Source organism: Littorina saxatilis, linkage group LG12 (assembly GCF_037325665.1).
Source record: "Littorina saxatilis isolate snail1 linkage group LG12, US_GU_Lsax_2.0, whole genome shotgun sequence".
In the NCBI taxonomy this organism is placed as follows: domain Eukaryota; kingdom Metazoa; phylum Mollusca; class Gastropoda; order Littorinimorpha; family Littorinidae; genus Littorina; species Littorina saxatilis.
Window position 1 is genome coordinate 81,805,906 of NC_090256.1, and position 17,723 is coordinate 81,823,628.

The 17,723-nt window shown below is 40.9% G+C and overlaps 1 protein-coding gene across 2 annotated transcripts; it reads left to right on the forward strand.

Moving 5' to 3' along the window:
• Window positions 1-341: 341 nt before the first annotated feature.
• LOC138982925 (WD repeat-containing protein 54-like) lies at window positions 342-17,485 on the forward strand. 2 transcript variants are annotated; one of them, XM_070356322.1, is made up of 9 exons: window positions 342-940; window positions 1,366-1,428; window positions 7,197-7,254; window positions 8,090-8,149; window positions 8,626-8,703; window positions 10,219-10,351; window positions 11,168-11,330; window positions 11,850-11,915; window positions 12,385-17,485. In XM_070356322.1, exons 1-9 carry the CDS (start codon window positions 632-634, stop codon window positions 12,514-12,516), a joined length of 1,062 nt encoding a protein of 353 aa, XP_070212423.1. In that variant the 5' UTR covers window positions 342-631; the 3' UTR covers window positions 12,517-17,485. The 2 variants fall into 2 exon arrangements, with proteins under 2 accessions (XP_070212423.1, XP_070212421.1); XM_070356320.1 differs by having other exon boundaries at window positions 343-940; window positions 8,087-8,149.
• Window positions 17,486-17,723: the final 238 nt, after the last annotated feature.

Sequence of the window (17,723 nt, forward strand, 5' to 3'; positions counted from 1 at the left end):
AGGTGTGACAGTGCCGCATCAACTTTTACAAAAAGCCGGATATGACGTCATCAAAGACATTTATCGAAAAAAAGAAAAAAACGTCCGGGGATATCATTCCCAGGAACTCTCATGTCAAATTTCATGAAGATCGGTCCAGTATAGTTTAGTCTGAATCGCTCTACACACACACAGAGACAGACACACACACACACACACACACACACACACACACACACACACACACACACACACACACACACACATACACCACGACCCTCGTCTTGATTTACCGTCTATGTTAAAACATTTAGTCAAAACTTGACTAAATGTAAAAACGAGACAAGTTTGCCTGAGAATTCAGACGTTGCAATAATGACCTTTTACTTCATAAGCCGATCCATATTTTCTATGATCTTAAAATTCTAAAAATGACAAATTCGCAAACAAGTGCTTCTTATTTTCCGATGCTTGTCATCTATTTTACAAACGAAAATCAAAAAAATTAAAAGAATTGCACTTATCTAATAAATACAATACGACTGATAACAGCAATACCAAGAAACAGTTATCTTAGTGGCTTCTTCCGTCGATGTTGCAAATAAGAACTTCCACATAATTTTGATTATTTTCCGGATGTCACTTAGTGCGCATGCGTTGGTGTGGCGTACTCGGCAACAAGAAAACCCCAGGCAAATTTTCTGTGCTCGAGTGCTTGTACTGCTGTTTGAAAACCATGTATCGGCGAGAAAAACCGATCGGTTTGAAAGGGAGTGCATCTGCACTTTGCAACAACTTGTCCATCCTTGTGATGCCGGACAAGCGTCAGATTAGTTATGCGGTGGTGCACAAGTATGCTGTGAACGTTATCACTGCTTCCACGGATGGATCCAGCGTGACAGCCCGGCAGGTTATTTGCAAAGAACCATCGGCTACACAGGGAAACCCTTTCCTCATGGAGGTATGCGTAGACACGATGGGAATGTCCATACTATGCACACTTTTGGATCTCTGTCAATTGATATCACTCAAGTAGGCCTACTTCTTTTAATTAAATTTAGTACATCGGCTGCTGTGATATCCCACAACAAACACCTATATTATAGTGGGAAACCAGATTCAGATCTTTGCATTGATAAAAGTTAACTTTCAGACATAATGAAATATTGGACTGGATGGTGACCTTTTGAATTTAATTACAATGTGTACGTTCAAGATTACAGATCTTACTTAGCAGGGTTTCCGTTCTTTTCTTCTTGTTTTTATTTCTCCACCCCGCAACTCCCCTCGCCTTCCCTCTTCAGCCACTACCCTCGATCTTATACCATGAATTTTGTTGATTTTGTGTGCAATCTGACTCTGAGGACTCGGTCTTTGTTACCACAGGCAAAATGGGTGCAGACAAGTTCTAGATGTATCATGGTTTTAACAACACAACGAGGTATCCAGGTAAGGGAACTATGATGTTTGTGATGAAGGTGGATACACGTTCACCATGCATGTATACGATAAAGCCGACAAACGATGGTTTGAGGGGGCAAGCTGTGTTTATTGTCAGCCATGAAGATGATCAGTGTATGTAACAAGGGAACTAACTCTCGTTAGTTACTTAACACATTAGTAGCAGTTGCTTCCCTTAGATGGCAACAGATTCTCAAACACTACATCTCTCCCCTTCTTGAATTTTAAGAAGTAAAATCCAAAATTACAAAATGGATAACTGGACAAGCAAAATGATAAGAAATGATATCTTCTCCTGAAGATTAAAGAATGATGCCAAGAAGTAGAAATGTAATGCTGACTAGAAATGTTTAACTTTACATTCAACAAGAAAAGTGTTCTCACTCCAAATCTTATGAAGTAATGCTTCAGCCTTCTGAATTTTGAAAGTACTAACAAATGATAATAGAAATTAGTGTACTTATCTTCCCTTCTCATTAAAGAAAAACAAAACAAAACTGAATTTACGTGTTGGCCAAAAATACTGTGAAATGATGCTAAACAGCAATGTGAAATAAAACGACACAATAGGCACTTGATATGGAAAATCTTGAAAATAAAATGTCTGCACAGGCACCAGAAATAAAATGATTTTACAAATCATCAGTCAGTTCAACGTTCAAGTCAGAACAAAATCTTGCAGTTTGGTAGGTAAATGTTTTTCCCTGTGCGAACGACGTGGAGTTGGTGCGACGTTAGTATGTGTGTTTTGTGCGTTTTGGTTTTGCTTGTTGTGTGCATGTTGCGAGTTTGGTTCATCTGTGTGAGGAAGAGTAACAGCTTCAGTTTCAGCTTCGGCGTCAGCTTCAGCGTCATTTGTTTCTGAAGGAGTTGGATGTCTGGGGGAGCGTTTGAAGAAACTGCTGTTTCGCGTGATTATCTTGTTTCCTCGGCACGCAGAGATCATAGAACCGTTCTTTGACACAACAGTGAGGGGTGTTGGGTTGAATGGAGGAGTAGACTTCTTAATGGAAGTGTCCTTGATGAGAACAGAATCACCAATCTGAAGGTTGCTTGGTTTGACATAGTTCTTGTTGTCTGCGTAGAGCTTCATCTTGCCTTTGGCGCGGGCATCCTGTTGTCTCATCTTTGCGTCCGCTGGCTGCTGCGGCGGGAGTTGTGGTAGTCCGTTCTTGATGTTGCGACCAAAGAGGGCAGTAGCAGGGGCGACACCAGTTGTGCAGTGTGGAGTTGTTCTGTAGTCAAGAAGAAACTTGTACATTTCCTGTTTCCAGTTCAGCTGTTGTGCATGGGCGGCTTTGACAGTCTTCTTGATGGTACGCATAAAGCGTTCCGTTTCTCCATTTGCACGGGGCCACAGGGGGGTGATCTTCCTGTGCTTGAACCCGGTGTGTGTTGCGTATGTCGCGAACTCGTGGCTGTTGAATGGTGGGCCATTGTCTGTCTTCAGAACATCTGGTATGCCGTATTCTGCGAAGATCTTGTCGAGACGTGGAATCACACTCCGGCTGGATGTTGATTGCAAAATGTCAACAACGGTGAATCTGGAATATTCATCTGTGATGACAAGGAGAATGTTTCCGTTGGGTGCGTCTCCGAAATCAGCACTCAGTTCAGACCAAGGTGCTGTGGGCAGTGGAGACATCTTCAGCGGTTCTCTGGCTGGTGTGGGAGTGGAGATTTGACAGGTTAAGCAGTTTTTCACCGCTTTCTCAACAGTCTCTTGCATTCCTCTGAACCAAACCTTTTCTCGAAGCAGGGCGACTGTCTTGACGATGCCTTGATGTCCAGTGTGAGCGACTTTCACAGCTTGAAGATGAAGAGACTCTGGGAGAACAATGCGTGTACCCTTGAGTAGAACTGATGCGTTGTGACTGAGTGAGAGTTCTGAACGACACAAGTAGAGCGTTCTGAAAGTTTTTGTGTCAACGTCGTCTTTGGCTTCCCAGTCACTGGTAAGGATTGCGTTGATCACTGCCGTAAGGGTGACATCTTTCGCTGTTTCTGAGATGACTGTGTCTAACGTCATGGCTTTTGGAGTGGACGTGTCGACAACGTAGTGAAGATACTCTTCTGCGATCTTCTCTTCTCTGCTGCTGGGATGCTGTTGGACTGGATGTCGACTCAGATAGTCGGCGGGGTTGTCGAAACCAGGTCGGTACTGAACAGTCATTTCGTAGGGCTGTGTTCTCAGTACCCAGCGTTCAACACGAGCAGAGAGTTGAGCACGAGGGTTGTTGAACATGCTGACCAAAGGCTTGTGGTCAGTGTAGACAGTGAATGTAGCACCAAACAAGTAGATGTGGAAATATTCACAGGCCCATGTGATGGCGAGTGCTTCACGTTCTGTCTGTGAATATCTTTGTTCTGTTGGAGTGAGTGCTCGGCTTGCAAACTGGATGATGCGCTTGTCTTGGGTCAGGACTGCAGAGATGCCTACAGGACTGCCGTCGGTGTAGATCTCTGTCGGTTTTCCTGGATTGAAGTAAGCAAGAGTCGTTGCTTTGCTGAGTTCTGCTTTCAGCGTTCCGAGGGTTGCGTCATGCTTTTCATTCCACGACCATGGTGTTGTCTTCTTTGTCAGCAGACGGAGTTCATGGGTGAGCGTTGCATAGTTTGGAATGAAGTGTGCACCACAGAAGTTCATCATGCCGAGAAGACTTCTTACTTCAGATGCGTTGGTTGGTGTTGGCAGTTCAAGAATGGTCTTGAGCTTGTCTTGGCTTGGGGTGATGCCGTCTTCCCCGAAGATATGACCAAGGAACTCAAGCGACTTCTTGTTGTACTCACACTTGTCAGTGTTGAGAGTGAGGTCTTTCTCACGGAGACGCTGCATGAGAGCGCGTAGGTTGTTGTCATGGTCTTGCTGTGACGTACCGTAGCAGAGAATGTCGTCACTGATGTTTACGACACCCTTGAGGCCAGACAGTACTTGCCTGATGGTTTCTTGGAAGATCTCGCTTGCGGAGTTCACACCAAAGAAGAGGCGTCGGTATCTGTAGAGACCAAGATGTGTGGAGAACGTCGTGATGTAGCGCGACTCCTCAGCTAGTTCTAGCTGGTTGTAGCCTTGGTTCAGGTCAAGCTTGCTGAAAACTTTAGCACCTGCAAGCATGGTTTTCAGTTCATCAAGTGTTGGGGTAGCATGACGTTCTCTCCTGATGGCCTTGTTTGCAGAACGCATGTCGACGCACACGCGTACCTTGCCTGGAGACTTGGGTTTAGGCACCACAACTATAGGAGATACCCATGGTGTTGGACCAGTTGCCTTCTCGATGACACCAAGTTCTTCATCCTTTCGGATTTGTTCTTCCACATGCTTGCGGACATGAAAGGGAACACGACGGTAGTGCTGAGCGACAGGCTGTACCGTCTCGTCGATGTGGAGTTTGATTTGTCGATCATTGAGTTTACCAAGCTGGTTCTCTTGCTGAGTTTTGTGCTCGATGCAGTGGACGGTGGTCAGCAGCTTGAGTGTTTGCGAGGTTGACCAGCTCAGGATGGGTTTCTCATTGCCTGGAACAACACATATCGTGGCTGAGCAGGATGCTGTGTCAGTGTGTAGTTCAGCGCAAAACTGTCCAAACGCACGGATGGAGTGTTGATTGCCGTACGCAGAGATTCTCACGTTTGACGGGCTGAGCGCTGGCTTTGGTGTAAGACGTTCATAATCTGTCCGTGATAGCAGATTGACTGTAGCTCCGGAATCAGCAAGGAAGGTTGTCTGTTGTCCGTTGAGGTAGACCTTGAAGCGTGGCAGTTGATTCGAGTTGCCGTTTGCAGTGAAGACGTACTCAGTGTCTGCATCATTGCCGTCGTCGATGAACGAAGCGTCGTTGTTGTCACATTCACCATGTTGCTCAACGTGGTGAACAGGTTTGGGCTTGTGCTTGATAGAGCGAGGCTGTTGGGAGGAGGAGGAAGAGGATGCACTGCCCCTTCCACTTGTCCCTGATCTTGCCGTGTTGCGTGGACTGGAACGGCAGACGGATGAGAAGTGGTTGAATTTTCCACAGGAGCGGCACTGTTTGTTGAAAGCAGGGCACGAATGCTGTCCCTTCTCATGCGGCCATGTACCACCACAGTTCTTGCAATGATCAGTTGGCTGGTTATGACGGTGTGAGGCTTGACTACGGCGGGGCTGGTGATGACGTCGATCAGGATGATGCTGGCTTGATGTAGCTGAACGATGGAGTCGGTTAACTGCAACGTCTTCATGCATTTTTCTTGAGTAAGAAGCAGTCAACTCCAATGTGCGGGCATACTGCAGGAGGTCAGACAGTGTTATTCCTGGGTTGCTCAGGCCCTTCTCTCGCACCTTGTTCACTTTGCAACCGGTTATCAGCTGCGATTTAATTTCAGACTCAATGTTTGCAAAGTTACAGAGAGAGGCATGTCGTTTCAGCTGTTGATAAAAAATGTCAACACTGTCAGATGTTTGCGTGAGCTGTCTGAAGGTAAAAACCTGATACTCTCTGTTGATCTGTGGGTTAAAATGTTCATTGATACGATCAACAAGTTTCTGGAAGTGAGTCTCACCATCCCGAGGGGTCAGATCAGCAGCTGGAAAAGAGTCTACAATGTCATTCAGATCGTTCCCAGCGTACGTAAGCAGCAACGCTTTCTTCCTCTGGTCGTTGGCAATGTTGAATGCAACGAACAGGTTCTCTAGTCTTGCGATCCACTTGCTCCATCTGATAGACACGCCATCAGACGAACAGTCAAACGAAGGATAAGTAGGTAGTGCAGATAACTGTTCAGCCATGTTGAAAGTTGAGAAGCACGTGGCAAGTCAGAAAAGTGAAATTACAAAGTTCTTGCACAAGGTAGAGCCGATATGTATGTAAAATAATTTACCTCGTCGCCAATATGATGTCTGTGATGAAGGTGGATACACGTTCACCATGCATGTATACGATAAAGCCGACAAACGATGGTTTGAGGGGGCAAGCTGTGTTTATTGTCAGCCATGAAGATGATCAGTGTATGTAACAAGGGAACTAACTCTCGTTAGTTACTTAACACATTAGTAGCAGTTGCTTCCCTTAGATGGCAACAGATTCTCAAACACTACAGGAACTTTTGACGGTATAACGTCAAGAGAGATTGACATATGTCACACTTTTCTAATGTGTGACCTTTTTTTGGCTCACGTAAGTGTAGCCTATGCGATCGTAACTTTGTCTGTCTGTGCGTTTGTGCGTGTGTGTGTGTGTTTGTTTGTGCGTGTGTATGTCTGTGGTAGAAACTTTAACATTTCGTCATTTGAAGACGTCACATTATGACGTAAGAGGGTTAGACGTCACGCGAAGGAATTACTGAAAGTCTCGGTCATTGTTATTTTGAGCGGGCCGAGACTAGTTGGCAGTCGTGTCCCTGTAAGTAGGCTACATGCAGACAGACAGATCTAGATCTAGTGACTCGCTTTCTTGCACGGTATGCTTACTGTGTGTGTGTGTGTGTATGTGTGACGGAGTGATTGAGTTTGTGTTACTGTTTGTCGATTTCTTACGTGAGCCTTAAAGGCTTCGCCTCTTGTTTTTACAGATAACGATTGAATGAGAATACAAGAGGAATAGCTTGTTTAACTTTAAGCCAGTAACATAAATCTTAATTATCAAAGTAATTTTAAGCTTGACATAGTGCATGTATGCAGCTGAGTTTGATCTGAATCCTTTTCAGAACAAAATGTCAGATAATAGAAGTAGATATGATAGTAATACAACAATGCATGCCATTCTTGACTGTCATTGCAGATGTTTGAGCAAGATGGATCAGCAATGATCTACTGGCATGGACTTAGTGACTCAACAGGTAAACTGACATTCTTCAGTGTGATTAGCTTGTTCAAAGGCAAACAGACTTCATATATCATAATATTTTTACATAACCTAGCAATATATTATACCCTGAGCAAACTTCTGAAAAATGCACACTGTACAATTTCTGAGAAATGTTTGTTATATGAAGTCTTATATCGCGCGCGTATCTCCAGACTCGGACTCAAGGCGCAGGGATCTATTTGTTTGTAATAGAGATAAGATAAGATAAGATTTTATATAGTCCTGTGAGGTTACCCTCATGGAAATTCGGGCTGCTTTCTCCCTGGGGAAAGCGAGCTGCCATACATACGGCACTACCCATATTTTTTTCTTTTTCCTGCCTGCGTGTATTCATGTTTCCAAGCCCTGAGACTTTCGCTGTGAACTTGGGTTCTTTATCGTGCGCATGCGTGCACTTGGGGGTGTTCGGCCACCGAGGAGAGTCGGCACAAAGTTGACTCTGAGAAATAAATCTCTCGCCGAACGTGAGGATCAAACCCACGCCAATAGCGAAAACTGGTTTTGAAGCCAGCGCCGCTACCGAATGAGCTATTTTCCCGCCCCTTGTGCGTTTATTAAGCATGTCTTCATGTATATGAAATTAAATTACCTCGCCGGCATTTTGCAAGCGAGCCACTTGATCTTGAGATAAGTTCTTTATTTGTTTCATAAGTGTTAGTCTGTCTACAGGTCTACATCAAAGACCTTTCTAATTACCTACCATTCTTGTGTTTTGATTCTGAGTTTTGGAACGTTGGCAGCCTATATCTGTTTATGGATTTTTACATGTATTTGGAAATAAACATTCTGTCGTATTTTCTTAGCAGATAGCACAAGCAGCAATTTTGCAAGAGGTATTGCGGGCGTTGGAGACTGTGTTTGTATTGGTAAGTTTTGAAACATGATTTAATAAAACTGAAAGAAAAAAATGCTCAGAACTGCCCAAAACAAATCTGGGAGATGTAAGATCAGCACCAACTTAAATAGTTTGATTAAGTTTTGTCAATTTCGTATCACTTGTAAGAAATAAAAATAACATGATTTGGTTCACAAAAGAGAGGGGGTGGAGGGGGGGGGGGTTGAAGAGGGTGTAAATGAATTGTGACTTCAAAGAAAAAAAATAATATGTTTTTGTTAAGGGGGAGATTGGGACAGGGGGAGGGGGAGGGGTTGTGAAGGGGCTGTAGATTAATTTTGGCTTTTATGAAATGCTATGGTGCAAGTTTTGTTCCTTCCTTGCCACTAGGGATAAAATAGCATTGACGAATAGCAGATGCTGTCGAACTGTTTATAAGGCGAAAGAGAATACCTTTTTATTTTGAAGAATTTATAATCACAATTGTATTTTTTGGTCTGTCTTCAGGTAATGAGAGTGGGAAAATTCTCGTCTTCAACATACCAGCCAAGGGAACAAATGTGACATTACAGAACACACTAAAAGGTGAAGTGTTACTGACTAAGTATGAATAGCTTAAACATTTTCAAATCTGTTGGCCTTGTTTTCTTTATTTGCAAATATACTGTTATTATTCCCCCCTCTGCTTCTTTACCTCTGTAAACTTGTAGAGCTAGTTATTTTTCGATAATGACCCAGCAACCAAACAAATAACGAGCCAGCAACAGCCTGAATCCTCGATAGTGCAATGGGTTGAGAAGCTGTTCTGTTTTGGTACTACTTTTGCGACTGAAAAGTTCCGAACGCTCTATACGTACGAAATATACATCTCTGGAGCAAACAATACAAACATACCGCATTTAAATTAACAACTACAGGCCTGAACACATGAATCTCCATATAAAATCCATGAGTTAGGTTGTTATCTGAATCTAGATCTGCCGTGCACACACCGTTCATCACCATCAAATTCCCAAGGCAAGTAACTCATACTCTTGCCGACAAGAGTAGTTCCCCTTCTTTTAACGCAGTTTCTTCGACAACACTGACTGCAATCCGACGGTCAGTTTTCAACAATATTTCATTTTATAAACAGATCACACGCAACCAAATGCACACATCTCATCAATTTAAACAACATAAAGCGGTTTCATACACTATTTTCCCCAGAAAACTGAACTTCATACAGTAATTAACGTTGGAACACGGGTGCAAAAGTTCGTCTGCTAGTCCCATTTGACGAAAGAACATTTTCCTGAACGATACTAAAACATAAACAGAACACACAATATCTGCCTTTACCGCCACAGCAGAATAACAGCATATCTGTGTACTTGATTTTAGTCTAAAACAGGGAAACTGACAAGAAGTGTTAACAGAATGGAATGATTTGCACGGAACTATACAACCGCGCATTAATCGATCGCCTGCGCAGGTTGACTGGTTGAGTGATTCGGATTCGATCAAACTTTCGCACAAAAACTCCTGTTTTCTTTGAATAACTGAAGAAAGGAGGAATAAAGAGGTTACACACCTCGTCTCAGTGATTATTAAAAATAATGGTCTCAGTTCGCGGTCATGAAAAAGCTCGCTGAAGCTCGCATTTTTCATGATCCGCCAACTTCGACCATTATTTTTAATAATCACTGAGACTCGGCATGTAACCTCTACTTATCTCCCTGTGGTTGAATATTTCGTTAGTAAAGCTACCTATATTTGAGAGCTCTCACAAAATATATGTGACTATTGATTAGAAGAGATTGATATTACACAAGCATCACTTACTCATGTATACAGAGCCATGTAAAATATAAATAATGTTTTTGTTTTTTTAATTGTTGTTTAGTGATTACAGGGGAGATAGAAGGTACATTTACAGTGTTTTGAACGAACAGGTAATTTTATCAATTGTAAAACCAAAGGAAACATAAAGTTCTCTCTACTTGTGGATGTTGAAGTATCAACTTTTTGTCTTTCATTTTTTCTTCAGTGAATGTTGTAAAAATGATGCTATGCCTATGGTGATCATCGTCATCAGTCCTGTATTATGTGTGTGTTCAGGGCACAGCAGTCCTATATGTGACTTGACTTCAGAGGAGAACACGCTCATCAGTAGTGATGGTGTGGGCACCATTCTCATCTGGAATTTCTCCGGCAGTGATGCAAAGCAGGTCACCTCCATATCTGGTTCAGGGTATGTTCACTGGCCCAATGTTTTCTTTAATACTGTGTATCTCTAAGGGCTATAGTCATGCGTATTTTACTGTGTGTACGTGATTGCGTGAAGATTTGTTTGTGTGTGCAAGATAGAGCTGTACCACAAAAGTACTGTATCTAAAAACAACATTCACATCTTGAGTTTTCACTTCATCTGACGATGTAATTAGAAACGTTGTTAGTAAATTTGAATGGAAGCACTTATGTTTTACTTTTACCACCAACAAAAAGTAAAAACCAACAATGCAGAGAATATTTTGAAATCTTTTCTCAGATTTGTGTGTATAATTGTCTGCAAAAGAGCTCTTTAGAGCTTTTTAGATAAACTGAGTATGTAGAACTGGCCCATATAGGCATGGTGGCTAATGAAATGAAAGATTTATGGTGCTTGAGATCAGTGTATGAAGGAGAAGAATGGACATGATAAGATTAAGGCAGTCAAAAGTACAGTCTTTCACAAATGCATATTTATGTTAAAGTCAAGAGTGATACTGAACATCGTTTAAATCTGGGCACTTAAAGTATGACAACCAGTCAAATTTAGGTGTAACAAAGTACATGTAGCAATGGCTTGTATTTTGATATGGAAAACTGTAAGATGTTATATAAACCGGTAGGACTGACTGGTTGACTAGTGGTATAGAAACTGGTAAAATACCCAGACATTTCCAATTTAAAGCAAACGTTGGAAAACCACAATTAGCATTGCAGAATAACACTTTTTCACACAGCTGAAAAAGGCATGTTATTGTTGTCATCAGTTTTTCATGCTGTACCAATATGATTGTTTCAGATCTCCCTGCAACTCTGTACGCCTCTGGAAAGGGGTGGTGGTTGCTGGTTATGCATCTGGTCACCTACGACTATTCAGCGCCGCTTCAGGTAAAATGGGGGCAGAGGTCACTGCACACGCTCGCGCGATAAACGCTGTGGATGTGGCTGCAGGAAAAGGCCTGGTGAGCATCATTCTGTGTGTTTGTGTGTGTGTGTGTGTGAGTAACTACATATGTTCGTATGAGTTAGTGTGTGTGTGTGTTTGTGTGTGCATGTGAGTAACTGTGTTCGTATGAGTTAGTGTGTGTTTGTGTGTGTGTGTGTGTGTGTGTGTGTGAGTAACTACATATGTTCATATGAGTTAGTGTGTGTGTGTGTGTGTTTGTGTGTGCATGTGAGTGAGTGTTTGTGTGAATGTGCGAGTGTTCAAATGAGTACATGTGTGTGTATCTGTTTCACTGCACATTCTATGGTATTGATTGTTTTCTTATTTCTTTGAATTGATTGATTAAATCATCAATTTCTTGGTATTCATAGTGGGTTTTTTGTGCACTGTTTGCCAAAGTCTATAGTCTCAAAGGCAGTCTGACCATTCTTGAGATTATGTTATATCCACAATATACATATATTTGTACCCCCAATTTTTTGGGGGGTAGTCTGTTTTGGATGAAATAATGATTATCATGAATTTTTCATTGCAGGTATTGACTGCGGGTGGTGACTCATTTTTGAGATTATGGCAGATCAAGCCAGGAAATGTTCCCCATGTAAGTTTGTCAAGTTTAGTACAGATCCCACAGTGTGGGATGTGTTGGGATTTGCCTGGAACAAAAGCAAGCAGTTCTCTGGAATTAAGTATTGTACAGTTTATTTCGCGATATTTATTTCATTTAGAGGTCTTTTCTCAAACTTAAAGTTTTCGTCAATGTGGTACAAAGCTTAGTACGGTTGACAAGAAGGGGGAATAACTCGTTGCCTCTTGTAAGATTAGAATTTTCTTTTGCAAGCATCAGTCGCTTCCCTTGATCTATCCCTTCCCTTGATCCACATGTTTCGTTTGCTTTTGCTGCCGCTGTTGTTGACTTGCTATTCTTGATTTTTCTCCTCCTGTTTTCTGGGGTGGTTTTTTTTTTTTTGCTTTCGTAATCAATTGCTACAGACATGCCGTCCTCGATAATGCGCGTGATAAGAATGATGTGTCACATCTAATTATTTTCTACTTTTTTCCCTTCACAGATTGAGTACAAACATGCAGAGCATGTGTCAGACCTTCAGTTGACTGGAGGCAGATTCGTGGACCCTCAGGGCAGGGCGCTCTGTTTGACCGGATTTGACCATAATGAAGTTGTGTTCTACATTCAGGCGTAGAGTCATCCTGTCTATTTTCACCTTTTCTCATCCATGCTTGATATGTACATGTTGCTTTCTTGTGATTAAGTGTTCCATGTGTTATAATCAGGGGCGGACGAGGGGGGGGTGCACAGGGTGCACGTGCACCCCCCCTCCAGCACAAAAAAAAAAAATTTTGGAAAGCTGATTCTATGACCATTTATAAGTTCAAATGGCACCATTTTGCTTCTTTGAGCCAAAAATATTTCATAGCAAATTCGGGCGCTTCGCGCCCATCACATTCACTTTCGATTCAAAGTGCACCCCCCCTTACAAAGCAACTGATCCGCCCCTGATAATCTTCATAAAAAAAATAAAAATAAAAAGAGAATAGGGAAAAAAATCAAAGAAAGAAACAATCAAACAAACGAAAGCACAAAATAAAACAAAATTTGAAATCTACACTATCTATTTTGAAATTTATGAAAATAAGTATAATGAATGAGATTGTGACTTTTGCACTGTTTGACTGTGTTTTGGTTGTCGCTTTTAAAATGTGAAGCGGATTTGCTCACCAAGTGTTCGGTGATGAAATACATGTATATCATCCTGTGGTTCTCCACTGCAATAAAGTTGCGATGATATGTTTAAGGCAAGATGCAGTGTAATTGTTTGTCCTGCCTTATATGCTGCTTCAACACTTCAAACTTAATTGTTTATTCGGCCTGTGATGGTTACATACAAGTCTGTAAATATGCTAGATGTACTACACATGTGAATATCTAATTGATGTGTGAACATTTTAATTCTTGCTGGGTTATCACACAGTAGTGCCATCACACAGTTGTTTTGGATAAGCTTGTGGTAACCAGTGTCTTCTATCTAAATTTGTCTTTTTTCACTCCCAAAAATGTAGTAAATGTAGAAGTACACTTGCCTGAAAAAGCATATCATGAAGCACAGGGGAAAAAAGGAAAGATAAAGTAAACCATTTTATACTGTCTGTATTATTCTGTCTTCTTGGATGATATTCTTTGACAAATTCTGTTATTTAGAATACTTTTGATTTTTTTCTCATGAAACTGAAGTGTTCTTTATTCCGATGTCTCTTTGCCGTCCATGATTTTTTCTCTGCATTTTGAGCATCTCTCAGGCCATGGGAAGTGATTCATTAGTGATAGTAGAATGCAGCATAATACTGTTTTCTCTGTTAGCCTACAAGATCTGAGTGATATGAACTACTGAAACAGTGTGTTAGCTGTTTCTTTCTCCGTGTTGTATGTGAGATTATACGTGTCAAATATGAAACTTGCTCATCTTTCCTTGGAACCAGAATGCAGTGTTACTTCCCAAACAGGGTATTCTTAAGTGTGTTTATATATGCAAATTACATATCAAAATGCAAAGATGGTTTATCCACGTTTAGGACAGGTTGATCATGCTAAATAGTCTCTATTTAAACGTGCACAAACTAACACTATGGCTGCTGGTCAATAGCATAATGGAAAATAGCTTTTTGTCATCATTGAGAGATGAGAGTAAGCATGAATATATGCATGGTTAGTCCATAGGTACAAGTTCTGCACTCATTATTGCAATTGTCAAAGTCTAAGAAGTGTCCTTTATATTCTGATATTTATAATACCCCTGATATTTCTGCCTGTTAATGTTATTAATTATTAGTAGTTTTGCTGTTATGAATTAAAAACTTGAACTTGCTTGCTTTTGTAGCTGTTTTAGTGTCAAGTAAAGACCCATATGTATTTTGCAATGTAAAAAATTAAATCAGAAATTGTTAATCTTTGTGCAGTGCTTTTATTGTGCAAAGTAGTATTCCTGAAAAAGATATCGGCAGGGTTAACATGGCAAAAAGAAGCAGATTTTGTTGTCAGTGATGCGTTAACATGCACAGGGGCATTAAAACAGCAAACAAACAAAAAAGCTATGGTCACTGTCCTGCCACTCTTTCAGGTACTCTTTTTCTCTTCCCCCCCCCCCCCTCCAACCAGCCCCCCACCCCCTCCTTTCATTCAAATACTACAATCCCACTTGTGTCATATCTTTCTCTAGCCCCATCCTTTCTCCCATCTTTTTACATTTAGTCAAGTTTTGACTAAATGTTTTAACATAGAGGGGGAATCGAGACGAGGGTCGTGGTGTATGTGTGTCTGTCTGTCTGTCTGTGCGTGTGTGTGTGTAGAGCGATTCAGACCAAACTACTGGACCGATCTTTATGAAATTTTACATGAGAGTTCCTGGGAATGATATCCCCGGACTTTTTTTCATTTTTTCGATAAATACCTTTGATGACGTCATATCCGGCTTTTTGTAAAAGTTGAGGCGGCACTGTCACACCCTCATTTTTCAATCAAATTGATTGAAATTTTTGTAAAGCAATCTTCGACGAAGGCCGGACTTTGGTATTGCATTTCAGCTTCGTGGCTTAAAAATTAATTAATGACTTTGGTCATTAAAAATCTGAAAATTGTAATAATTTTTTTTATATAAAACGATCCAAATTTACGTTCATCTTATTTTACATCATTTACTGATTCCAAAAACATATAAATATGTTATATTTGGATTAAAAACAAGCTCTGAAAATTAAAAATATAAAAATTTTGATCAAAATTAAATTTCCGAAATCAATTTAAAAACAATTTTATCTTATTCCTTGTCGGTTCCTAATTCCAATAACATATAGATATGATATGTTTGGATTAAAAACACGCTCAGAAAGTTAAAACGAAGAGAGGTACAGAAAAGCGTGCTATGCAGCACAGCGAAACCACTACCGCGCTGAACAGGCTGGTCAGTTTCACTCCGTTTTGCACAAGCGGCGGACTACAGTCATTGTGAAAAAATGCAGTGCGTTCAGTTTCATTCTGTGAGTTCCACAGCTTGACCAAATGTAGTAATTTTGCCTTACGCGACTTGTTCTCCATTAGGCCTATAAAAAATAGGTGTGGTTACGGTAACCCGACCTACCCTAATTTTAGGGGCCGACCCTATAACCTTTTATTACATTTGTCAAAACAAAAACAAAACAAAACAAAACACCAGTGCAGAAAACGCAATGAAAGCGAAAGCTCTCGAGTCGCACACTTATTTCCCTGTCAAGTAGGTTTAATTTGTACACATTAGAGGAAAAAAAGTTTAAGTTTTTTGGGTATGTTACCTTAACCACACCTGTATGCCATCTTCTTTTGTTCTTTTTTCTCCTTTTTTTTTTTGCTTGCTTTTTGAGTCACTTGAGAAAAAGTGACTCTATGTAATCGGTCAGTGTTAGTCTGTCCGGCCGGCCGGCCGGCCGTAGACACCACCTTAACGTTGGACTTTTCTCGGAAACTATCAAAGCGATCGGGCTCATATTTTGTTTAGTCGTGACCTCCAATGACCTCTACACTTTAACGATGGTTTCGTTGACCTTTGACCTTTTTCAAGGTCACAGGTCAGCGTCAAAGGAAAAATTAGACATTTTATATCTTTGACAAAGTTCATCGGATGTGATTGAAACTTTGTAGGATTATTCTTTACATCAAAGTATTTACATCTGTAGCCTTTTACGAACGTTATCAGAAAAACAAGGGAGATAACTAGCCTTTTCTGTTCGGCAACACACAACTTAACGTTGGGCTTTTCTCGGAAACTATAAAAGTGACCGGGCTCAAATTTTATGTGAACGTGACTCATTGTGTTGTGAATAGCAATTTCTTCCTGTCCATCTGATGCCTCATATAATATTCAGAACTGCGAAAGTGACTCGATCGAGCGTTTGCTCTTCTTGTTTCTTTTGTTTGTTTGTTTGATTTGTGTCTGTCAAATGGCAATTTTTTGGTAGTTTTTGTTTGTTTTGCCTGTTTCTGTGTTGTTCTTTTTCTTTCTTTTTCTCTTTCTCTCTCATTCTTTCGTGGCAGTTTGGCTACCCTTTTCACAACACTGATAAGCGATTTCAATGTTTATTAAATATGGACAATTGGTGTTTGATTGCAATGTAATAGATAATCTACAAGCTGGTTTTTTTAAATATTTTTTTTTTAGGCTTAAGGCTGTTCTTAACCAGACGAACCATTGGTTCGCCGAACTAAGGTTCGCGAACCATGGTTTGTGTCTTAACTGGGTGAACTTGTTCGGCAAACTCAAGGACTAGTTCGTCCAGTTAAGACACGAAACCTGGATCGCCGACAAACGAGGGGAGCTCACTCCGAGTCGACAATAAAAGCAAGTAAGTTATTCCCCTTCCAAAAATGGCTGCCTCCAAGACGAAATCACCGATTGAGTGGTAACTCCGTGCTGGTTGTCGATTTGGGTCTCTCCTTCCGACTTGATCATGGTGCACGAAGCCTGGTAATCTTGAACTTTAGTGTGTTAAATTCATAGCTCAGAATCGAGTGGCATACTTGACTTATTTTAGATCCAAGTACCTGTAATCAAGCCCAAGAACATTTATCATGAAATTAATTGACGGATTAAGCTCCAAACCTAAGCATAATTAATTAATTTGGTTGTTTGATCGGCGAAAATGGCGTAGGTTGTCAACCAAGGGACTTCAATTACACGACAAAGTTGCCTCCCCTGTCCGCTGACACGGATAATTCCTTCTTTGACGCATGTGAACAAAATGCATTCGTACCAGAGTACGCTATGATTCGTACAGTTCATCGGAGTTCATTCCGTGACTTTAAAGGGATCTAAAAGACTTGTTATGATTACAAGTGCAGGTTCTCCAAATTTGGAGGCTTGAATGCCTCTGAATTATGAGCTATGAATTTAACACATTAAAGTTCAAGATTTCCCGAAGCCTTCCATGTCATTTACCCTCCTGGGTTAAAGGTTATAAATTGATTCGAGAAAATAACATGACTGGTATGGACTGATCATTGTGTCTACCGTGGAGCCATCGGGGTTCTATGGGAAATGCTACACAAAAAAACTTGCCTGTGAAAAGGGAAAGACGGTGACCAAAAATAAATGATGATAGCGATATTTCTAAAATTTTGTGGATCAGCAGAGTCGAGAAGCATACATGATGTCAAAGTGTGTGTGCGTGTCTGTCTATCCACGTGTGTGTTTGAGCTCTTTTCGGTACAGAATATGAGTTTGGGGATTGAGTGAAGAGGGAGACCTAAAAAAAAAACTACTCAGTATTTTGGTTCTTTTTATCACAATTCAGTCTGTTTTAATTTTCAAGTTATATCAGAAATTTTCTATTTGCACTGATACACTGGAATCCCTTGTGGATGTAT

What these genes read in the sequence shown, in the direction of transcription:
- LOC138982925 (XM_070356320.1), top strand. Translation starts at nt 632, where the DNA reads ATGCGTTGGTGTGGCGTACTCGGCAACAAGAAAACCCCAGGCAAATTT. An exon ending in TGGACTTAGTGACTCAACAG is followed by an intron (nt 7,255 to 8,086) that starts GTAAACTGACAT and finishes GTATTTTCTTAG; the next exon opens with CAGATAGCACAAGCAGCAAT. An exon ending in TGGAGACTGTGTTTGTATTG is followed by an intron (nt 8,150 to 8,625) that starts GTAAGTTTTGAA and finishes GTCTGTCTTCAG; the next exon opens with GTAATGAGAGTGGGAAAATT.